At 54.7% G+C, this 24,476-nt stretch overlaps 1 protein-coding gene across 4 annotated transcripts in view; it reads left to right on the forward strand.

Annotated features, from left to right (window-relative positions):
• The window catches only part of LOC140076237 (uncharacterized), a 187,808-nt gene that overhangs the window by 144,961 nt on the left and 18,371 nt on the right, over positions 1-24,476 (forward strand). For all 4 annotated transcript variants that reach the window (XM_072122754.1, XM_072122755.1, XM_072122756.1 and 1 more), the window contains 3 exons: positions 9,803-9,850; positions 9,935-9,961; positions 24,215-24,262. In XM_072122754.1, the coding sequence (XP_071978855.1) occupies positions 9,803-9,850; positions 9,935-9,961; positions 24,215-24,262 (123 nt within the window). The remainder of the gene's footprint in view (positions 1-9,802; positions 9,851-9,934; positions 9,962-24,214; positions 24,263-24,476) is intronic.

Consider the following 24,476-nt stretch of genomic DNA (forward strand, 5'->3'; position numbering starts at 1 on the left):
ATGGGATTTCCTTAATCAGGAGTGAACCTCTTAGGATCCAGGGTAGTGGACCCACTGAGCCATCGCGAGCAATAACGTAAGCCGAGACCAGGGAGCGGAGTCTAAGTGGCACCCGGTGTTCACCAGAGGACTTGCTGCGGTGAGGTACCACCGTGGTGGCCAAGGCGAGGTACAGAATCGTAAGGCAGAGACGGAGTCATGGTCAGGAAGGAGGTCAGGACAGACGGCGCAGGATCGGAATCAGGAACAGGAATCGAGGTCACAATGGGAAATCACAATAATCGCAGGAATAACAGAGGGGAAGCTTTCTCAGAGGCACAAAGATCCAGCAGGGCACACAGGAAGGGGATGGCAATTTATCAGGGCAGGCAGACAATTATCAGAGCGCTGGCCCTTTAAATGTTACAGAGCCGGCACACCAGCACTAGGAGGCAGGGACGTGCATGTCGAAGTGCGGAGACTGCTGCTGGAGCAAGGGTAGGTAAGTGAGGCTGCAGATGGGCTCCAGGGACACAGGGAGGCACACTGGTGCGCCTGCGACCCAGCACTAGTGACAGTACCCCCCACCCTTCGCCTCTCCCTCTTCTTGGACTGAAGAAACCTCTGTGGAAGACCATGGTCCAGGATGGTCTCGGGCTCCCAAGTTCTCTCCTCTGGCCTGAACCCCTTCCAGTCGACAAGAAAGAACCACTTCCCTCTGACGACTTCATGTCCAGGATGTCCTTTACCTCATAGACATCAAAAGCAGGAGCTGGGACTTGCCGGGAGAAGCAATTCAAGATGACAGGTAGAGAGACCTAGAGATCCCGAGATGATGGTGGATGGTAAGAGGAACGCGAAGCTTATAGGCCACTTGGTTGATGCGCTTCAGCACCTCAATAGGAACCAGGAAACAGGGACCAAGTTTGTAGAAGTTTGGGAATCTTCAGATGGACTTATCTAGAAGACAGCCACACCTTATCTCCTGGAGAGAAGACTGGAGGAGACCCACGTCTCTTGTCGGCCTGGGTTTTAGTGCAGGTGGACACCTGAAGTAGAGACTGCCCTGTTTGCTCCCAGATGGACTGGAGTACTTGAACCAATTCCCCCACGGCAGGAACATCAGAAGGCTCAGAAAGAGCAAGAGGTGGGCGTGGGTGTCATCCATAGACAATAAAGAGGGGAGCAGCTCCTGCAGATTCCAGAAATTTTATATGAGAATTCCGCCCAAGGTAGCAGGGTGGACCAGTCGTCCTGTCAAGTGGGAACAAAGTGCCGTAGATAGCAGCCAGAGTCTGGTTGATCCTCTTAACTTGCCCGTTAGTCTGCGGATGATATGCAGAAGAGACGTCCACCTTAACATGCAGCACGGAACGCCAGAACCTGGAAACAAACTGGACCCCTCAGTCTGAGACGATGGGGCTCAAGGGTCCCGCGGCCACATTTTTGTTGGGTTTCCAGAATTTCCGGTGATCGTGCCGGGGATTGTGTTGTACACGATCGGATTTTGGTGCATCGGCGGCGGCTTTCATACAACAGAAATGGAGGGGTGGGGAGGGGGCAATTTACAATCTTAGTGACTCCCCGCACAGCACATTATACACGGACAATGCACTTACATGCACCAGGAAGAAGAAGGTGAACTCCGGGGACCTGAGCGGGGAAGTGACACATGCAGGATATAGGGCACACGATCTTAGTGACTCCCCGCACAGCACATTATACACGGACAATGCACTTACATGCACCAGGAAGAAGAAGGTGAACTCCGGGGACCTGAGCGGGGAAGCGACACATGCAGGATATCGGGCGCAGGATGTTAGTGACTCCCCGCACAGCGCATTATACACGGACAATGCACTTACATGCACCAGGAAGAAGAAGGTGAACTCCGGGGACCTGAGCGGGGAAGCGACACATGCAGGATATCGGGCGCAGGATCTTAGTGACTCCCCGCACAGCACATTATACACGGACAATGCACTTACATGCACCAGGAAGAAGGTGAACTCCGGGGACCTGAGCGGGGAAGCGACACATGCAGGATATAGGGCGCAGGATCTTAGTGACTCCTCGCACAGCGCATTATACATGGACAATGCACTTACATGCACCAGGAAGAAGAAGGTGAACTCCGGGGACCTGAGCTGGGAAGCGACACATGCAGGATATCGGGTGCAGGATCTTAGTGACTCCCCGCACAGCGCATTATACACGGACAATGCACTTACATGCACCAGGAAGAAGAAGGTGAACTCCGGGGACCTGAGCGGGGAAGCGACACATGCAGGATATCGGATGCACAATCCTAGTGACTCCCCGCACAGCACATTATACACGGACAATGCACTTACATGCTCCAGGAAGAAGAAGATGAACTCCGGGGACCTGAGCGGGGAAGCGACACATGCAGGATATCGGGCGCAGGATCTTAGTGACTCCCCGCACAGCGCATTATACACGGACAATGTACTTACATGCACCAGGAAGAAGAAGGTGAACTCCGGGGACCTGAGCGGGGAAGCGACACATGCAGGATATCGGACGCACGATCCTAGTGACTCCCCGCACAGCGCATTATACACGGACAATGCACTTACATGCACCAGGAAGAAGAAGGTGAACTCCAGGGACCTGAGCGGGGAAGCGACACATGCAGGATATCGGGCGCAGGATCTTAGTGACTCCCCGCACAGCACATTATACACAGACAATGCACTTACATGCACCAGGAAGAAGAAGGTGAACTCCGGGGACCTGAGCGGGGAAGCGACACATGCAGGATATCGGGTGCATGATCTTAGTGACTCCCCGCACAGCGCATTATACACGGACAATGCACTTACATGCACCAGGAAGAAGAAGGTGAACTCCAGGGACCTGAGCGGGGAAGTGACACATGCAGGATATCGGGTGCAGGATCTTAGTGACTCCCCGCACAGCGCATTATACACGGACAATGCACTTACATGCACCGGGAAGAAGAAGGTGAACTCCGGGGACCTGAGCGGGGAAGCGACACATGCAGGATATCGGGTGCAGGATCTTAGTGACTCCCCGCACAGCGCTTTATACACGGACAATGCACTTACATGCACCAGGAAGAAGAAGGTGAACTCCGGGGACCTGAGCGGGGAAGCGACACATGCAGGATATCGGGTGCACGATCTTAGTGACTCCCGCACAGCGCATTATACACGGACAATGCACTTACATGCACCAGGAAGAAGAAGGTGAAATCCAGGGACCTGAGCGGGGAAGCGACACATGCAGAATATCGGGTGCAGGATCTTAGTGACTCCCCGCACAGCGCATTATACACGGACAATGCACTTACATGCACCAGGAAGAAGAAGGTGAACTCCAGGGACCTGAGTGGGGAAGCGACACATGCAGGATATCGGGCGCAGGATCTTAGTGACTCCCCGCACAGCACATTATACACGGACAATGCACTTACATGCACAGGGAAGAAGGTGGTGAACTCCGGGGACCTGAGCGGGGAAGTGACACATGCAGGATATCAGGTGCAGGATCTTAGTGACTCCCGCACAGCGCATTATACACGGACAATGCACTTACATGCACCGGGAAGAAGAAGGTGAAATCCAGGGACCTGAGCGGGGAAGCGACACATGCAGGATATCGGACGCACGATTTTAGTGACTCCCCGCACAGCGCATTATACACGGACAATGCACTTACATGCACCAGGAAGAAGAAGGTGAACTCCGGGGACCTGAGCGGGGAAGAGACACATGCAGGATATCGGGGGCAGGATCTTAGTGACTCCCCGCACAGCACATTATACATGGACAATGCACTTACATGCACCAGGAAGAAGAAGGTGAACTCCAGGGACCTGAGCGGGGGAAGCGGCACATGCAGGATATCGGACGCACGATCTTAGTGACTCCCTGCACAGCGCATTATACATGGACAATGCACTTACATGCACCAGGAAGAAGAAGGTGAACTCCGGGGACCTGAGCGGGGAAGAGACACATGCAGGATATCGGGTGCAGGATCTTAGTGACTCCCCGCACAGCGCATTATACACGGACAATGCACTTACATGCACCAGGAAGAAGAAGGTGAACTCCAGGGACCTGAGCGGGGAAGCGACACATGCAGGATATCGGGTGCACGATCTTAGTGACTCCCCGCACAGCGCATTATACACGGACAATGCACTTACATGCACCAGGAAGAAGAAGGTGAACTCCAGGGACCTGAGCGGGGAAGAGACACATGCAGGATATCGGGTGCAGGATCTTAGTGACTCCCCGCACAGCGCATTATACACAGACAATGCACTTACATGCACCAGGAAGAAGAAGGTGAACTCCGGGGACCTGAGCGGGGAAGTGACACATGCAGGATATCAGGTGCAGGATCTTAGTGACTCCCCGCACAGCGCATTATACACGGACAATGCACTTACATGCACCAGGAAGAAGAAGGTGAACTCCAGGGACCTGAGCAGGGAAGCGACACATGCTGGATATCGGGCGCAGGATCTAAGTGACTCCCTGCACAGCGCATTATACACGGACAATGCACTTACATGCACCAGGAAGAAGAAGGTGAACTCCGGGGACCTGAGCGGGGAAGAGACACATGCAGGATATCGGGAGCAGGATCTTAGTGACTCCCCGCACAGCACATTATACACGGACAATGCACTTACATGCACCAGGAAGAAGGTGAACTCCGGGGACCTGAGCGGGGAAGCGACACATGCAGGATATAGGGCGCAGGATCTTAGTGACTCCTCGCACAGCGCATTATACACGGACAATGCACTTACATGCACCAGGAAGAAGAAGGTGAACTCCGGGGACCTGAGCGGGGAAGCGACACATGCAGGATATCGGATGCACGATCCTAGTGACTCCCTGCACAGCGCATTATACACGGACAATGCACTTACATGCACCAGGAAGAAGAAGATGAACTCCGGGGACCTGAGCGGGGAAGCGACACATGCAGGATATCGGGCGCAGGATCTTAGTGACTCCCCGCACAGCGCATTATACACGGACAATGTACTTACATGCACCAGGAAGAAGAAGGTGAACTCCGGGGACCTGAGCGGGGAAGCGACACATGCAGGATATCGGACGCACGATCCTAGTGACTCCCCGCACAGCGCATTATACACGGACAATGCACTTACATGCACCAGGAAGAAGAAGGTGAACTCCAGGGACCTGAGCGGGGAAGTGACACATGCAGGATATCGGGCGCAGGATCTTAGTGACTCCCCGCACAGCGCATTATACACAGACAATGCACTTACATGCACCAGGAAGAAGGTGAACTCCGGGGACCTGAGCGGGGAAGCGACACATGCAGGATATCAGGTGCAGGATCTTAGTGACTCCCCGCACAGCGCATTATACATAGACAATGCACTTACATGCACAAGGAAGAAGAAGGTGAACTCCGGGGACCTGAGCGGAGAAGCGACACATGCAGGATATCGGGGACAGGATCTTAGTGACTCCCCGCACAGCGCATTATACACGGACAATGCACTTACATGCACCAGGAAGAAGAAGGTGCACTCCGGGGACCTGAGCGGGGAAGCGACACATGCAGGATATCGGGCGCAGGATCTTAGTGACTCCCTGCACAGCACATTATACACGGACAATGCACTTACATGCACCGGGAAGAAGAAGGTGAACTCCGGGGACCTGAGCGGGGAAGAGACACATGCAGGATATCGGGGGCAGGATCATAGTGACTTCCCGCACTGCGCATTATACACGGACAATGCACTTACATGCACCAGGAAGAAGAAGGTGAACTCCAGGGACCTGAGCGGGGGAAGCGGCACATGCAGGATATCGGACGCACGATCTTAGTGACTCCCTGCACAGCGCATTATACATGGACAATGCACTTACATGCACCAGGAAGAAGAAGGTGAACTCCGGGGACCTGAGCGGGGAAGAGACACATGCAGGATATCGGGTGCAGGATCTTAGTGACTCCCCGCACAGCGCATTATACACGGACAATGCACCTACATGCACCAGGAAGAAGAAGGTGAACTCCAGGGACCTGAGCGGGGAAGCGACACATGCAGGATATCGGGTGCACGATCTTAGTGACTCCCCGCACAGCGCATTATACACGGACAATGCACTTACATGCACCAGGAAGAAGAAGGTGAACTCCAGGGACCTGAGCGGGGAAGTGACACATGCAGGATATCGGACGCACGATCTTAGTGACTCCCCACACAGCACATTATACACGGACAATGCACTTACATGCACCAGGAAGGAGAAGGTGAACTCCAGGGACCTGAGCGGGGAAGCGACACATGCAGGATATCAGGTGCACGATCTTAGTGACTCCCTGCACAGCGCATTATACACGGACAATGCACTTACATGCACCAGGAAGAAGAAGGTGAACTCCGGGGACCTGAGCGGGGATGTGACACATGCAGGATATTGGGCGCACGATCTTAGTGACTCCCCGCACAGCGCATTATACACGGACAATGCACTTACATGCACCAGGAAGGAGAAGGTGAACTCCAGGGACCTGAGCGGGGAAGCGACACATGCAGGATATCAGGTGCACGATCTTAGTGACTCCCTGCACAGTGCATTATACATGGACAATGCACTTACATGCACCAGGAAGAAGAAGGTGAACTCAGGGGACCTGAGCGGGGAAGAGACACATGCAGGATATCGGGTGCAGGATCTTAGTGACTCCCCGCACAGCGCATTATACATGGATAATGCACTTACATGCACCAGGAAGAAGAAGGTGAACTCCAGGGACCTGAGCGGGGAAGCGACACATGCAGGATATCGGGTGCACGATCTTAGTGACTCCCCGCACAGCGCATTATACACGGACAATGCACTTACATGCACCAGGAAGAAGAAGGTGAACTCCAGGGACCTGAGCGGGGAAGAGACACATGCAGGATATCGGGTGCAGGATCTTAGTGACTCCCCGCACAGCGCATTATACACGGACAATGCACTTACATGCACCAGGAAGAAGAAGGTGAACTCCAGGGACCTGAGCGGGGAAGTGACACATGCAGGATATCGGACGCACGATCTTAGTGACTCCCTGCACAGCGCATTATACACGGACAATGCACTTACATGCACCAGGAAGAAGGTGAACTCCGGGGACCTGAGCGGGGGAGCGACACATGCAGGATATCGGACGCACGATCTTAGTGACTCCCTGCACAGCGCATTATACACGGACAATGCACTTACATTCACCAGGAAGAAGAAGGTGAACTCCTGGGACCTGAGCGGGGAAGCAACACATGCAGGATATCAGGGCATGATCTTAGTGACTCCCCGCACAGCGCATTATACACGGACAATTTACTTACATGCACCAGGAAGAAGAAGGTGAACTCCGGGGACCTGAGCGGGGAAGCGACACATGCAGGATATCGGACGCACGATCTTAGTGACTCCCTGCACAGCGCATTATACACGGACAATGCACTTACATTCACCAGGAAGAAGAAGGTGAACTCCTGGGACCTGAGCGGGGAAGCAACACATGCAGGATATCAGGGCATGATCTTAGTGACTCCCCGCACAGCGCATTATACACGGACAATGCACTTACATGCACCAGGAAGAAGAAGGTGAACTCCGGGGACCTGAGCGGGGAAGCGACACATGCAGGATATCAGGTGCAGGATCTTAGTGACTCCCCGCACAGCGCATTATACATAGACAATGCACTTACATGCACCAGGAAGAAGAAGGTGAACTCCGGGGACCTGAGCGGGGAAGCGACACATGCAGGATATCGGGTGCAGGATCTTAGTGTCTCCCCGCACAGCGCATTATACACGGACAATGCACTTACATGCACCAGGAAGAAGAAGGTGAACTCCGGGGACCTGAGCGGGGAAGCGACACATGCAGGATATCGGGTGCAGGATCTTAGTGACTCCCTGCACAGCGCATTATACACGGACAATGCACTTACATGCACCAGGAAGTAGAAGGTGAACTCCGGGGACCTGAGCGGGGAAGTGACACATGCAGGATATCGGGGGCAGGTTCTTAGTGACTCCCCGCACAGCGCATTATACACGGACAATGCACTTACATGCACCAGGAAGAAGAAGGTGAACTCCGGGGACCTGAGCGGGGAAGAGACACATGCAGGATATCGGGCGCAGGATCTTAGTGACTGCCGCACAGCGCATTATACACGGACAATGCACTTTCTGTGAACTTTGTCGGACAGGTAAATAAATGAGCCCCAATATCCTCTTCCGAAGGTTAGGTTGAACATAGATCTTGCTGGGAGGAATCTGCCATAGATCCACAGGAGCAGCAACAACAAGCCGTGTAGATACAGACCGGATGGCGAGCTCCTTCCAGAAGATAAAGGCGCTCTTCCAAAGCTCGCTTTATGGCCAGAAGCTTACGATCACCTATGGAGTAATTCCTCTCTGCGGCTGAGAAGGTTTTAAAGAAAAAAGCCGCATGTAAGAGTTCGACCTTTGGGCCCTTTCTGGATAAGAATGGCTCCAGCACTAACTGAGGAGGCGTCATCCTCCAGGAACGGTTTCTCAGTATTGGGCTGGGTAAGTACAGGAGCAGAGGGAAGGGCAGACTTCAGAGGCCACCGCTTAGGATTGGCGTTTTTCTTGGTCAGCACCACAATGGGAGACACGAGGGAGGAGAAGTATGGTAGTAACTGCTGGTAATTAGCGAAGCCCAGGAATCTCTGGATAGCACCTACTGGGTGAGGCCACTGAAGTTGGTGGAACTGACGCTTCTGGAGTTTGGCGTATAGGCCATTGGCCCTCAGGCACCTGAGAACTTGCTGTAGATGGGCCTGATGGGATTCTGGAACACAAGGATATGATCCAGGTAGACCAGGACACAGGTAAAAAGCAAATCCCTGAAATGTCATTGACGATCTCTTGAAATACGTCTGGAGCATTACAGAGTCCAAACGGCATGACCAGGTACCGATCACGAGTATTGAAGGCGTCTTCCATTCCTCACCTTCGTGGATGTGGATATGTGCCCCACGTAGGACTAGGTCGGTAAGATCCACGTAGGCGATCAAAAAGTTAATTGAGAACAATTTACTCTACACAGCTTCACACATGTGGCCTGACAGTCGTCCAGTCAAAAGAGTCTCCTGCTCCATCATCCTTCCGCCTCCTCCTGCTTCTTATCCTCATCTTCCTTCTCCATCCTGCTTCTTCTCCATCATGCTTCCTCCTTCTACCCCTTCTCCATCCTTCCTCCTCCTCCTCCTCCATTATTCCTCCTCCTCCTTTATTATTCTTTCTCTTCCTCCTGCTTCTTATCCTCCTCTTCCTTCATCATCCCTCCTCCTCCTTCTTCTTCCTTCCTCCTGTTTCTCCTCCTTCTCCATGCTACTTCCGCCTTCTCTATCATCCTTCCTCCTGCTTCTTATTCATCTCCTGCTCCATCATACTTCCTCCTTTTTCTTCTCCATTATCCTTCCTTCTCCTGCTTCTTATCCTTCTTCATCATTCTTCTCCATCCTTTTTTCTCTTCCTCCTCCTTCACTTCCTCCTTCCTTCCTCCTCCTCCTTCTCCATCCTCTATCATGCTTCCTTCGCCTGCCCTTTCTACATACTTCCCTTTCTTCTTCTTCTTATCCTCCTCTTACTCCATCATCCTTCCTCCTCTTTCTGTTCCTCCTTCCTTCCTCCTCCTCCTCCTGCTTCTCTTCCTCCTCCTTCTCCATCATCCTTTTGGTTGTCCTTTCTATTCATTTCAGCTTTGACTGTTCATTTCTTCATAATCTACTGTTTCAGGCTACAGAAATGGATACGGGGGTTATCCCAGCAACTTCCAGCAGCCGGGTGAGTACTCGCCCGTTTCTACATCTACAGCTAATGACAGACGGGCGAGGGTTAGTGACCTAAACGTCTCTGTTTATATTAAAGGAAAATCAGGAAAACCCTCCAAGGCCGGTGAGTGAAGACTGAGCGCCCAGGAGCCGGGAGATCATGGGAAGGAGGGTTCTGGATCCTGATGGTCTGGGTCAAGGGGTCAGGAAGGTTGTGGACCCTGATGGTCCGTGTCATGGGGTCAGGACGGTTGTGGATCCTGATGGTCCGTTTCATGGGGTCAGGACGGTTGTGGATCCTGATGGTCTGGGTAATGGGGTCAGGAGGGTTGTGGATCCTGATGGTCCGGGTTATGGGGTCAGGAGGGTTGTGGATCTCGATGGTCCGGGTTATGGGGTCAGGAGGGTTGTGGATCCTGATGGTCTGGGTTATGGGGTCAGGAGGGTTGTGGATCCTGATGGTCCGTTTCATGGGGTCAGGACGGTTGTGGATCCTGATGGTCTGGGTAATGGGGTCAGGAGGGTTGTGGATCCTGATGGTCCGGGTTATGGGGTCAGGAGGGTTGTGGATCTCGATGGTCCGGGTTATGGGGTCAGGAGGGTTGTGGATCCTGATGGTCCGGGTCATGGGGTCAGGAAGGTTGTGGATCCTGATGTTCCGGGTCATGAGGTCAGGAAGGTTGTGGATCCTGATGGTCTGGGTTATGGGGTCAGGAAGGTTGTGGATCCTGATGGTCCGGGTCATGGGATCAGGAAGGTCTTGGATCCTGATGGTCTGGTTTATGGGGTCAGGAAGGTTGTGGATCTTGATGGTCCGGATTATGGGGTCAGGGGGGTTGTGGATCCTGATGGTCCTGGTCATGGGGTCAGGAGGGTTGTGGACCCTGATGGTCTGGGTTATGTGGTCAGGAGGGTTGTACATCCTGATGGTCTGGGTAATGGGGTGAGGAGGGTTGTGGATCCTGATGGTCCGGGTCATGGGGTAAGGAGGGTTGTGGATCCTGATGGTCTGGGTCAAGGGGTCAGGAAGGTTGAGGACCCTGATGGTCCGGGTCATGGGGTCAGGAAGGTTGTGGATCCTGATGGTCGGGGTATTGGGGTCAGGAAGGTTGTGGATCCTGATGGTCCGGGTCATGGAGTCAGGAGGGTTGTGGATCCTGATGGTCCAGGTCAAGGGTTTCGGAGGGTTATGGATCCTGATGGTCCGGGTCATGGGGTCAGGAGGGTTGTACATCCTGATGGTCCGTGTCATGGGGTCAGGAGGGTTGTACATCCTGATGGTCCGGGTCATTAGTTAAGGAGGGTTGTGGATCCTGATGGTCTGGGTTATGGGGTCAGGAGGGTTGTGGATACTGATGGTCCAGGTTATGGGGTCAGGAGGATTGTGGATCTCGATGGTCCGGGTTATGGGGTCAGGAGGGTTGTGGATCCTGATGGTCCCAGTCATGGGGTTAGGAGGGTTGTGGATCCTGATGGTCTGGGTCATGGGGTCATGAGGGTTGTGGATCCTGATGGTCTGGGTCATGGGATAAGGAAGGATGTGGATCTAGATGGTCTGGGCTATGAGGTCAGGAAGTATGTGGATCCTGATGGTCCGGGTCAAGGGTTCCGGAGGGTTGTGGATCCTGATGGTCCAGGTCATGGGGTCAGGAGGGTTGTGGATCCTGATGGTCCGGGTCTTGGGGTCAGGAGGTTTGTGGATCCTGATGGTCCGTGTCATTTGGTCAGGAAGGTTGTGGATCCTTATGGTCTGGGTCATGGGGTCAGGAGGGTTGTGGATCCTGATGGTCCGGGTCATGGGGTCAGGAAGGTTGTGGATCCTGATGGTCCAGGTCATGGGGTCAGGAGGGTTGTGGATCCTGATGGTCCGGGTCAAGGGGTCAGGAGGGTTGTGGATCCTGATGGTCTGGGTCATGGGGTCAGGAGGGTTGTGGATCTTGATGTTCCGGGTCATGGGGTCAGGAGGGTTGTGGATTCTGATGGTCCGGGTTATGGGGTCAGGAGGGTTGTGGATCCTGATGGTCCGGGTCATGGGGTCAGGAAGGTTGTGGATCTTGATGGTCTGGGTTATGGGGTCAGGGGGGTTGTGGATCCTGATGGTCCGGGTCATGGGGTCAGGAGGGTTGTGAATCCCGATGGTCTGGGTTATCGGGTCCGGAGGGTAGTGTATCCTGTTGGTCTGGGTTAATGGGTCAGGAAGGTTGTGGATCCTGATAGTCTGGGTAATGGGGTCAGGAAGGTTGTGGATCCTGATGGTCCAGGTCATGTGGTCAGGAGGGTTGTGGATCCTGATGGTCCGGGTCATGGGGTCGGGAGGGTTGTGGCTCCTGATGGTCCGTGTCATTTGGTCAGGAGGGTTGTGGATCCTGATGGTCCAGGTCATGGGGTCAGGAGGGTTGTGGATCCTGATGGTCTGGGTTATGGGGTCAGGAGGGTTGTGGATCCTGATGGTCCGGGTCATGGGGTCAGGAAGGTTGTGGATCCTGATGTTCCGTGTCATGAGGTTAGGAAGGTTGTGGATCCTGATGGTCTGGGATATGGGGTCAGGAAGGTTGTGGATCCTGATGGTCTGGGTTATGGGGTCAGGAGGGTTGTGGATCCTGATGGTCCGGGTCATGGGGTCAGGAAGGTTGTGGATCCTGATGTTCCGGGTCATGAGGTCAGGAAGGTTGTGGATCCTGATGTTCCGGGTCATGAGGTCAGGAAGGTTGTGGATCCTGATGGTCCGGGTCATGGGGTAAGAAGGGTTGTGGATCCTGATGGTCCGTGTCATTTGGTCAGGAGGGTTGTGGATCCTGATAGTCCGGGTCATGGGGTCAGGAGGGTTGTGGATCCTGATGGTCCGGGTCATGGGGTCAGGAAGGTTGTGGATCCTGATGGTCCAGGTCATGGGGTCAGGAGGGTTGTGGATCCTGATGGTCTGGGTCATGGGGTCAGGAGGGTTGTGGATCCTGATGGTCTGGGTTATGGGGTCAGGAAGGATGTAGATCCTGATGGTCCGGGTTATGGGGTCAGGAAGCTTGTGGATCCTGATGGTCCGGGTCATGGAGTCTGGAAGGTTGTGGATTCTGATGGTCCAGGTCATGAGGTCAGGAGGGTTGTGGATCTCGATGGTCCGGGTTATGGGGTCAGGAGGGTTGTGGATCCTGATGGTCCAGGTCATGGGGTTAGGAGGGTTGTGAATCCTGGGTCATGGGGTCAGGAAGGTTGTGGATCCTGATGTTCCGGGTCATGAGGTCAGGAAGGTTGTGGATCCTGATGTTCCGGGTCATGAGGTCAGGAAGGTTGTGGATCCTGATGGTCCGGGTCATGGGATCAGGAAGGTCTTGGATCCTGATGGTCTGGTTTATGGGGTCAGAAAGGTTGTGGATCTTGATGGTCCGGATTATGGGGTCAGGGGGGTTGTGGATCCTAATATTCCAGGTCATGGGGTAAGGAGGGTTTTGGATCCTGATGTTCCGGGTTATGTGGTCAGGAGGGTTGTACATCCTGATGGTCTGGGTAATGGGGTGAGGAGGGTTGTGGATCCTGATGGTCCGGGTCATGGGGTAAGGAGGGTTGTGGATCCTGATGGTCTGGGTCAAGGGGTCAGGAAGGTTGTGGACCCTGATGGTCGGGGTATTGGGGTCAGGAAGGTTGTGGATCCTGATGGTCCGGGTCATGGAGTCAGGAGGGTTGTGGATCCTGATGGTCTGGGTTAGGAGGTCAGGAAGGATGTGGATCCTGATGGTCCGGGTCAAGGGTTTCGGAGGGTTATGGATCCTGATGGTCCGGGTCATGGGGTCAGGAGGGTAATACATCCTGATGGTCCGTGTCATGGGGTCAGGAGGGTTGTACATCCTTATGGTCCGGGTCATTAGTTAAGGAGGGTTGTGGATCCTGATAGTCTGAGTTATGGGGTCAGGAGGGTTGTGGATACTGATGGTCCAGGTTATGGGGTCAGGAGGGTTGTGGATCTCGATGGTCCGGGTTATGGGGTCAGGAGGGTTGTGGATCTTGATGGTCCGGGTCATGGGGTTAGGAGGGTTGTGGATCCTGATGGTCTGGGTCATGAGGTCAGGAGGGTTGTGGATCCTGATGGTCTGGGTCATGGGATAAGGAAGGATTTGGATCTAGATGGTCTGGGCTATGAGGTCAGGAAGTATGTGGATCCTGATGGTCCGGGTCATGGGTTCCGGAGGGTTGTGGATCCTGATGGTGCTAGTCATGGGGTCAGGAGGGTTGTGGATCCTGATGGTCCGGGTCTTGGGGTCAGGAGGGTTGTGAATCCTGATGGTCCGTGTCATTTGGTCAGGAAGGTTGTGGATCCTTATGGTCCGGGTCATGGGGTCAGGAGGGTTGTGGATCCTGATGGTCCGGGTCATGGGGTCAGGAAGGTTGTGGATCCTGATGGTCCAGGTCATGGGGTCAGGAGGGTTGTGGATCCTGATGGTCCGGGTCAAGGGGTCAGGAGGGTTGTGGATCCTGATGGTCTGGGTCATGGGGTCAGGAGGGTTGTGGATCTTGATATTCCGGGTCATGGGGTCAGGAAGGTTGTGGATTCTGATGGTCCGGGTTATGGGGTCAGGAGGGTTGTGGATCCTGATGGTCCGGGTCATGGGGTCAGGAAGGTTGTGGATCTTGATGGTCCGGGTCATGGGGTCAGGAGGGTTGTGAATCCCGATGGTCTGGGTTATCGGGTCGGAAGGGTTGTGTATACTGTTGGTCTGGGTTAATGGGTCAGGAAGGTTGTGGATCCTGATAGTCTGGGTAATGGGGTCAGGAAGGTTGTGGATCCTGATGGTCCAGGTTATGGGTCAGGAGGGTTGTGGATCCTGATGGTCCAGGTCATGTGGTCAGGAGGGTTGTGGATCCTGATGGTCCGGGTCATGGGGTCGGGAGGGTTGTGGCTCCTGATGGTCCGTGTCATTTGGTCAGGAGGGTTGTGGATCCTGATGGTCCAGGTCATGGGGTCAGGAGGGTTGTGGATCCTGATGGTCTGGGTTATGGGGTCAGGAGGGTTGTGAATCCTGATGGTCCGGGTCATGGGGTCAGGAAGGTTGTGGATCCTGATGTTCCGTGTCATGAGGTTAGGAAGGTTGTGGATCCTGATGGTCTGGGATATGGGGTCAGGAAGGTTGTGGATCCTGATGGTCTGGGTTATGGGGTCAGGAGGGTTGTGGATCCTGATGGTCCGGGTCATGGGGTCAGGAAGGTTGTGGATCCTGATGTTCCGGGTCATGAGGTCTGGAAGGTTGTGGATCCTTATGTTCCGGGTCATGAGGTCAGGAAGGTTGTGGATCCTGATGGTCCGGGTCATGGGGTAAGAAGGGTTGTGGATCCTGATAGTCCGTGTCATTTGGTCAGGAGGGTTGTGGATCCTGATAGTCCGGGTCATGGGGTCAGGAGGGTTGTGGATCCTGATGGTCCGGGTCATGGGGTCAGGAAGGTTGTGGATCCTAATGGTCCAGGTCATGGGGTCAGGAGGGTTGTGGATCCTGATGGTCTGGGTCATGGGGTCAGGAGGGTTGTGGATCCTGATGGTCTGGGTTATGGGGTCAGGAAGGATGTAGATCCTGATGGTCCGGGTTATGGGGTCAGGAAGCTTGTGGATCCTGATGGTCCGGGTCATGGAGTCTGGAAGGTTGTGGATCCTGATGGTCCAGGTCATGAGGTCAGGAGGGTTGTGGATCCTGATGGTCTGGGTCATGGGGTCAGGAGGGTTGTGGATCCTGATGGTCTGGGTTATGGGGTCAGGAGGGTTGTGGATCCTGATGGTCCGGGTCATGGGGTCAGGAAGGTTGTGGATCCTGATGTTCCAGGTCATGGGGTCAGGAAGGTTGTGGATCCTGATGTTCCGGGTCATGAGGTCAGGAAGGTTGTGGATCCTGATGGTCCGGGTCATGGGGTCAGGAAGGTTGTGGATCCTGATGTTCCGTGTCATGGGGTCAGGAGGGTTGTGGATCCTGATGGTCTTGGTTATGGGGTCAGGAGGGTTGTGGATCCTGATGGTCCGGGTCATGGGGTCAGGAAGGTTGTGGATCCTGATGTTCCGTGTCATGAGGTTAGGAAGGTTGTGGATCCTGATGGTCTGGGATATGGGGTCAGGAAGGTTGTGGATCCTGATTATCTAGGTTATGGGGTCAGGAGGGTTGTGGATACTGATGATCTGTGTTATGGGGTCAGGAAGGTTGTGGATCCTGATGGTCCGGGTCATGGGGTCAGGAGGGTTGTGGATCCTGATGGTCCGGGTCATGGGGTCAGGAAGGTCTTGGATCCTGATGGTCTGGGTTATGGGGTCAGGAAGGTTGTGGATCTTGATGGTCCGGATTATGGGGTCAGGGGGGTTGTGGATCCTAATATTCCAGGTCATGGGGTAAGGAGGGTTTTGGATCCTGATGTTCCGGGTCATGGGGTCGGGAGGGTTGTGGATCCTGATGGTCCGTGTCATTTGGTCAGGAGGGTTGTGGATCCTGATGGTCAAGGTCATGGGGTCAGGAGGGTTGTGGCTCCTGACGGTCCGGATTATGGGGTCAGGAGGGTTGTGGATCCTGATGGTCTGGGTTATGGGGTCAGGGGGGTTGTGGATCCTGATGGTCTGGGTCATGAGGTTAGGAAGGTTGTGGATCCTGATGGTCTGGGTCATGAGGTTAGGAAGGTTGTGGATCCTGATGGTTTGGGATATGGGGTCAGGAAGTTTGTGGATCCTGATGGCCCCGGTCATGGGGTAAGGAAGGTTGTGGATCCTGATTATCTAGGTTATGGGGTCAGGAGGGTTGTGGATCCTGATGGTCTGGGTCATGGGGTCAGGAGGTTGTGGATCCTGATGGTCCGGGTCATGGGGTCAGGAGGGTTGTGGATCCTGATGGTCCGGGTCATGGGGTCAGGAAGGTCTTGGATCCTGATGGTCTGGGTTATGGGGTCAGGAAGGTTGTGGATCTTGATGGTCCGGATTATGGGGTCAGGGGGGTTGTGGATCCTAATATTCCAGGTCATGGGGTAAGGAGGGTTTTGGATTCTGATGTTCCGGGTCATGGGGTCGGGAGGGTTGTGGATCCTGATGGTCCGTGCCATTTGGTCAGGAGGGTTGTGGATCCTGATGGTCAAGGTCATGGGATCAGGAGGGTTGTGGCTCCTGACGGTCCGGATTATGGGGTCAGGAGGGTTGTGGATCCTGATGGTCTGGGTTATGGGGTCAGGGGGGTTGTGGATCCTGATGGTCTGGGTCATGAGGTTAGGAAGGTTGTGGATCCTGATGGTCTGGGTCATGAGGTTAGGAAGGTTGTGGATCCTGATGGTCTGGGATATGGGGTCAGGAAGTTTGTGGATCCTCATGGCCCCGGTCATGGGGTAAGGAAGGTTGTGGATCCTGATTGTCTAGGTTATGGGGTCAGGAAGTTTGTGGATCCTGATGGCCCCGGTCATGGGGTAAGGAAGGTTGTGGATCCTGATTGTCTAGGTTATGGGGTCAGGAAGTTTGTGGAAACTGATGGCCCCGGTCATGGGGTCAGGAGGGTTGTGGATCCTGATGGTCCGGGTCAAGGGTTCCGGAGGGTTGTGGATCCTGATGGTCCTGGTCATGGGGTCAGGAGGGTTGTGGACCCTGATGGTCTGGGTTATGTGGTCAGGAGGGTTGTACATCCTGATGGTCTGGGTAATGGGGTGAGGAGGGTTGTGGATCCTGATGGTCCGGGTCATGGGGTAAGGAGGGTTGTGGATCCTGATGGTCTGGGTCAAGGGGTCAGGAAGGTTGTGGACCCTGATGGTCCGGGTCATGGGGTCAGGAAGGTTGTGGATCCTGATGGTCGGGGTATTGGGGTGAGGAAGGTTGTGGATCCTGATGGTCCGGGTCATGGGGTCAGGAGGGTTGTGGATCCTGATGGTCTGGGTTAGGAGGTCAGGAAGGATGTGGATCCTGATGGTCCGGGTCAAGGGTTTCGGAGGGTTATGGATCCTGATGGTCCGGGTCATGGGGTCAGGAGGGTTGTACATCCTGATGGTCCGGGTCATGGGGTCAGGAGGGTTGTACATCCTGATGGTCCGAGTCATTAGTTAAGGAGGGTTGTGGATCCTGATGGTCTGGGTTATGGGGTCAGGAGGGTTGTGGATACTGATGGTCCGGGTTATGGGGTCAGGAGGATTGTGGATCTCGATGGTCCGGGTTATGGGGTCAGGAGGGTTGTGGATCCTGATGGTCCCAGTCATGGGGTTAGGAGGGTTGTGGATCCTGATGGTCTGGGTCATGGGGTCAGGAGGGTTGTGGATCCTGATGGTCTGGGTCATGGGATAAGGAAGGATGTGGATCTAGATGGTCTGGGCTATGAGGTCAGGAAGTATGTGGATCCTGATGGTCCGGGTCAAGGGTTCCGGAGGGTTGTGGATCCTGATGGTCCTAGTCATGGGGTGAGGAGGGTTGTGGATCCTGATGGTCCGCGTCTTGGGGTCAGGAGGGTTGTGGTTCCTGATGGTCCGTGTCATTTGGTCAGGAAGGTTGTGGATCCTTATGGCCCGGGTCATGGGGTCAAGAGGGTTGTGGATCCTGATGGTCCGGGTCATGGGGTCAGGAAGGTTGTGGATCCTGATGGTCCAGGTCATGGGGTCAGGAGGGTTGTGGATCCTGATGGTCCGGGTCAAGGGGTCAGGAGGGTTGTGGATCCTGATGGTCTGGGTCATGGGGTCAGGAGGGTTGTGGATCTTGATGTTCCGGGTCATGGGGTCAGGAGGGTTGTGGATTCTGATGGTCCGGGTTATGGGGTCAGGAGGGTTGTGGATCCTGATGGTCCGGGTCATGGGGTCAGGAAGGTTGTGGATCTTGATGGTCCGGGTTATGGGGTCAGGGGGGTTGTGGATCCTGATGGTCCGGGTCATGGGGTCAAGAGGGTTGTGAATCCCGATGGTCTGGGTTATCGGGTCCGGAGGGTTGTGTATCCTGTTGGTCTGGGTTAATGGGTCAGGAAGGTTGTGGATCCTGATGGTCTAGGTTATGGGTCAGGAGGGTTGTGGATCCTGATGGTCCAGTTCATGTGGTCAGGAGGGTTGTGGATCCTGATGGTCCGGGTCATGGGGTCAGGAAGGTTGTGGATCCTAATGGTCCAGGTCATGGGGTCAGGAGGGTTGTGGATCCTGATGGTCTGGGTCATGGGGTCAGGAGGGTTGTGGATCCTGATGGTCTGGGTTATGGGGTCAGGAAGGATGTAGATCCTGATGGTCCGGGTTATGGGGTCAGGAAGCTTGTGGATCCTGATGGTCCGGGTCATGGAGTCTGGAAGGTTGTGGATCCTGATGGTCCAGGTCATGAGGTCAGGAGGGTTGTGGATCCTGATGGTCTGGGTCATGGGGTCAGGAGGGTTGTGGATCCTGATGGTCTGGGTTATGGGGTCAGGAGGGTTGTGGATCCTGATGGTCCGGGTCATGGGGTCAGGAAGGTTGTGGATCCTGATGTTCCAGGTCATGGGGTCAGGAAGGTTGTGGATCCTGATGTTCCGGGTCATGAGGTCAGGAAGGTTGTGGATCCTGATGGTCCGGGTCATGGGGTCAGGAAGGTTGTGGATCCTGATGTTCCGTGTCATGGGGTCAGGAGGGTTGTGGATCCTGATGGTCTTGGTTATGGGGTCAGGAGGGTTGTGGATCCTGATGGTCCGGGTCATGGGGTCAGGAAGGTTGTGGATCCTGATGTTCCGTGTCATGAGGTTAGGAAGGTTGTGGATCCTGATGGTCTGGGATATGGGGTCAGGAAGGTTGTGGATCCTGATTATCTAGGTTATGGGGTCAGGAGGGTTGTGGATACTGATGATCTGTGTTATGGGGTCAGGAAGGTTGTGGATCCTGATGGTCCGGGTCATGGGGTCAGGAGGGTTGTGGATCCTGATGGTCCGGGTCATGGGGTCAGGAAGGTCTTGGATCCTGATGGTCTGGGTTATGGGGTCAGGAAGGTTGTGGATCTTGATGGTCCGGATTATGGGGTCAGGGGGGTTGTGGATCCTAATATTCCAGGTCATGGGGTAAGGAGGGTTTTGGATCCTGATGTTCCGGGTCATGGGGTCGGGAGGGTTGTGGATCCTGATGGTCCGTGTCATTTGGTCAGGAGGGTTGTGGATCCTGATGGTCAAGGTCATGGGGTCAGGAGGGTTGTGGCTCCTGACGGTCCGGATTATGGGGTCAGGAGGGTTGTGGATCCTGATGGTCTGGGTTATGGGGTCAGGGGGGTTGTGGATCCTGATGGTCTGGGTCATGAGGTTAGGAAGGTTGTGGATCCTGATGGTCTGGGTCATGAGGTTAGGAAGGTTGTGGATCCTGATGGTTTGGGATATGGGGTCAGGAAGTTTGTGGATCCTGATGGCCCCGGTCATGGGGTAAGGAAGGTTGTGGATCCTGATTATCTAGGTTATGGGGTCAGGAGGGTTGTGGATCCTGATGGTCTGGGTCATGGGGTCAGGAGGTTGTGGATCCTGATGGTCCGGGTCATGGGGTCAGGAGGGTTGTGGATCCTGATGGTCCGGGTCATGGGGTCAGGAAGGTCTTGGATCCTGATGGTCTGGGTTATGGGGTCAGGAAGGTTGTGGATCTTGATGGTCCGGATTATGGGGTCAGGGGGGTTGTGGATCCTAATATTCCAGGTCATGGGGTAAGGAGGGTTTTGGATTCTGATGTTCCGGGTCATGGGGTCGGGAGGGTTGTGGATCCTGATGGTCCGTGCCATTTGGTCAGGAGGGTTGTGGATCCTGATGGTCAAGGTCATGGGATCAGGAGGGTTGTGGCTCCTGACGGTCCGGATTATGGGGTCAGGAGGGTTGTGGATCCTGATGGTCTGGGTTATGGGGTCAGGGGGGTTGTGGATCCTGATGGTCTGGGTCATGAGGTTAGGAAGGTTGTGGATCCTGATGGTCTGGGTCATGAGGTTAGGAAGGTTGTGGATCCTGATGGTCTGGGATATGGGGTCAGGAAGTTTGTGGATCCTCATGGCCCCGGTCATGGGGTAAGGAAGGTTGTGGATCCTGATTGTCTAGGTTATGGGGTCAGGAAGTTTGTGGATCCTGATGGCCCCGGTCATGGGGTAAGGAAGGTTGTGGATCCTGATTGTCTAGGTTATGGGGTCAGGAAGTTTGTGGAAACTGATGGCCCCGGTCATGGGGTCAGGAGGGTTGTGGATCCTGATGGTCCGGGTCAAGGGTTCCGGAGGGTTGTGGATCCTGATGGTCCTGGTCATGGGGTCAGGAGGGTTGTGGACCCTGATGGTCTGGGTTATGTGGTCAGGAGGGTTGTACATCCTGATGGTCTGGGTAATGGGGTGAGGAGGGTTGTGGATCCTGATGGTCCGGGTCATGGGGTAAGGAGGGTTGTGGATCCTGATGGTCTGGGTCAAGGGGTCAGGAAGGTTGTGGACCCTGATGGTCCGGGTCATGGGGTCAGGAAGGTTGTGGATCCTGATGGTCGGGGTATTGGGGTGAGGAAGGTTGTGGATCCTGATGGTCCGGGTCATGGGGTCAGGAGGGTTGTGGATCCTGATGGTCTGGGTTAGGAGGTCAGGAAGGATGTGGATCCTGATGGTCCGGGTCAAGGGTTTCGGAGGGTTATGGATCCTGATGGTCCGGGTCATGGGGTCAGGAGGGTTGTACATCCTGATGGTCCGGGTCATGGGGTCAGGAGGGTTGTACATCCTGATGGTCCGAGTCATTAGTTAAGGAGGGTTGTGGATCCTGATGGTCTGGGTTATGGGGTCAGGAGGGTTGTGGATACTGATGGTCCGGGTTATGGGGTCAGGAGGATTGTGGATCTCGATGGTCCGGGTTATGGGGTCAGGAGGGTTGTGGATCCTGATGGTCCCAGTCATGGGGTTAGGAGGGTTGTGGATCCTGATGGTCTGGGTCATGGGGTCAGGAGGGTTGTGGATCCTGATGGTCTGGGTCATGGGATAAGGAAGGATGTGGATCTAGATGGTCTGGGCTATGAGGTCAGGAAGTATGTGGATCCTGATGGTCCGGGTCAAGGGTTCCGGAGGGTTGTGGATCCTGATGGTCCTAGTCATGGGGTGAGGAGGGTTGTGGATCCTGATGGTCCGCGTCTTGGGGTCAGGAGGGTTGTGGTTCCTGATGGTCCGTGTCATTTGGTCAGGAAGGTTGTGGATCCTTATGGCCCGGGTCATGGGGTCAAGAGGGTTGTGGATCCTGATGGTCCGGGTCATGGGGTCAGGAAGGTTGTGGATCCTGATGGTCCAGGTCATGGGGTCAGGAGGGTTGTGGATCCTGATGGTCCGGGTCAAGGGGTCAGGAGGGTTGTGGATCCTGATGGTCTGGGTCATGGGGTCAGGAGGGTTGTGGATCTTGATGTTCCGGGTCATGGGGTCAGGAGGGTTGTGGATTCTGATGGTCCGGGTTATGGGGTCAGGAGGGTTGTGGATCCTGATGGTCCGGGTCATGGGGTCAGGAAGGTTGTGGATCTTGATGGTCCGGGTTATGGGGTCAGGGGGGTTGTGGATCCTGATGGTCCGGGTCATGGGGTCAAGAGGGTTGTGAATCCCGATGGTCTGGGTTATCGGGTCCGGAGGGTTGTGTATCCTGTTGGTCTGGGTTAATGGGTCAGGAAGGTTGTGGATCCTGATGGTCTAGGTTATGGGTCAGGAGGGTTGTGGATCCTGATGGTCCAGTTCATGTGGTCAGGAGGGTTGTGGATCCTGATGGTCCGGGTCATGGGGTCGGGAGGGTTGTGGCTCCTGATGGTCCGTGTCATTTGGTCAGGAGGGTTGTAGATCCTGATGGTCCAGGTCATGGGGTCAGGAGGGTTGTGGATCCTGATGGTCTGGGTTATGGGGTCAGGAGGGTTGTGGATCCTGATGGTCCGGGTCATGGGGTCAGAAAGGTTGTGGATTCTGATGTTCCGTGTCATGAGGTTAGGAAGGTTGTGGATCCTGATGGTCTGGGATATGGGGTCAGGAAGGTTGTGGATCCTGATGGTCTGGGTTATGGGGTCAGGAGGGTTGTGGATCCTGATGGTCCGGGTCATGGGGTCAGGAAGGTTGTGGATCCTGATGTTCCGGGTCATGAGGTCAGGAAGGTTGTGGATCCTGATGTTCCGGGTCATGAGGTCAGGAAGGTTGTGGATCCTGATGGTCCGGGTCATGGGGTAAGAAGGGTTGTGGATCCTGATGGTCCGTGTCATTTGGTCAGGAGGGTTGTGGATCCTGATGGTCCGGGTCATGGGGTCAGGAGGGTTGTGGATCCTGATGGTCCGGGTCATGGGGTCAGGAAGGTTGTGGATCCTGATGGTCCAGGTCATGGGGTCAGGAGGGTTGTGGATCCTGATGTTCTGGGTCATGGGGTCAGGAGGGTTGTGGACCTTGGTGGTCTGGGTTATGGGGTCAGGAAGGATGTAGATCCTGATGGTCCGGGTTATGGGGTCAGGAAGCTTGTGGATCCTGATGGTCCGGGTCATGGAGTCTGGAAGGTTGTGGATCCTGATGGTCCAGGTCATGAGGTCAGGAGGGTTGTGGATCCTGATGGTCTGGGTCATGGGGTCAGGAGGGTTGTGGATCCTGATGGTCTGGGTTATGGGGTCAGGAGGGTTGTGGATCCTGATGGTCCGGGTCATGGGGTCAGGAAGGTTGTGGATCCTGATGTTCCGGGTCATGAGGTCAGGAAGGTTGTGGATCCTGATGTTCCGGGTCATGAGGTCAGGAAGGTTGTGGATCCTGATGGTCCGGGTCATGGGGTAAGGAGGGTTGTGGATCCTGTCGGTCTGTGTTATTGGATCAGGAAGGTTGTGGATCCTGATGGTCCGGGTCATGGGGTTAGGAAGGTCTTGGATCCTAATGGTCTGGGTTATGGGGTCAGGAAGGTTGTGGATCTTGATGGTCCGGATTATGGGGTCAGGGGGGTTGTGGATCCTAATATTCCAGGTCATGGGGTAAGGAGGGTTTTGGATCCTGATGTTCCGTGTCATTTGGTCAGGAGGGTTGTGGATCCTGATGGTCAAGGTCATGGGGTCAGGAGGGTTGTGGCTCCTGATGGTCCGGGTTATGGGGTCAGGAGGGTTGTGGATCCTGATGGTCTGGGATATGGGGTCAGGAAGTTTGTGGATCCTGATGGCCCCGGTCATGGGGTCAGGAGGGTTGTGGATCCTGTTGGTCTGGGTCATGGGGTCAGGGGGGTTGTGGGTCTTGATGGTCCGGGTCAGGAGGGTTGTGGATCCTGATGGTCTGGGTTATGGGGTCAGGAGGGTTGTGGATCCTGATGGTCCGGGTCATGGGGTCAGGAGGGTTGTGGATCCTGATGGTCCGAGTCATGGGATCAGGAGGGTTGTGGATCCAGATTGTCTGGTTTATGGGGTCAGGAGGGTTGGAGATGATAGATTTGGGGATCTCCACTGCTCTGGTTCTGTCCCGGTAATAATAGTCTTGTTGCAGGATATGGGATCGGTGCCGGATTCTTCCCAAGTGCCGCTGGTCTACAAGGTAAGTACAACCTACTGCCACTTATCATCCAGACTTATATCATCAGGGGATGGAACATTCATTCATAGTGTGACATGGTCACTATTGAATGGTAAAGAAGAGGAGGGTTCATGTGACTTATAGCGACCACAATGTGCATGGGGTCACACTGGAAGCGTTTTCCATGTGTTGGTCTCTTGGAAGACCTGGTGCAGGACTCTAATTCCTGGAGTGG

Source organism: Engystomops pustulosus, chromosome 8 (assembly GCF_040894005.1).
Source record: "Engystomops pustulosus chromosome 8, aEngPut4.maternal, whole genome shotgun sequence".
In the NCBI taxonomy this organism is placed as follows: Eukaryota; Metazoa; Chordata; class Amphibia; order Anura; family Leptodactylidae; genus Engystomops; species Engystomops pustulosus.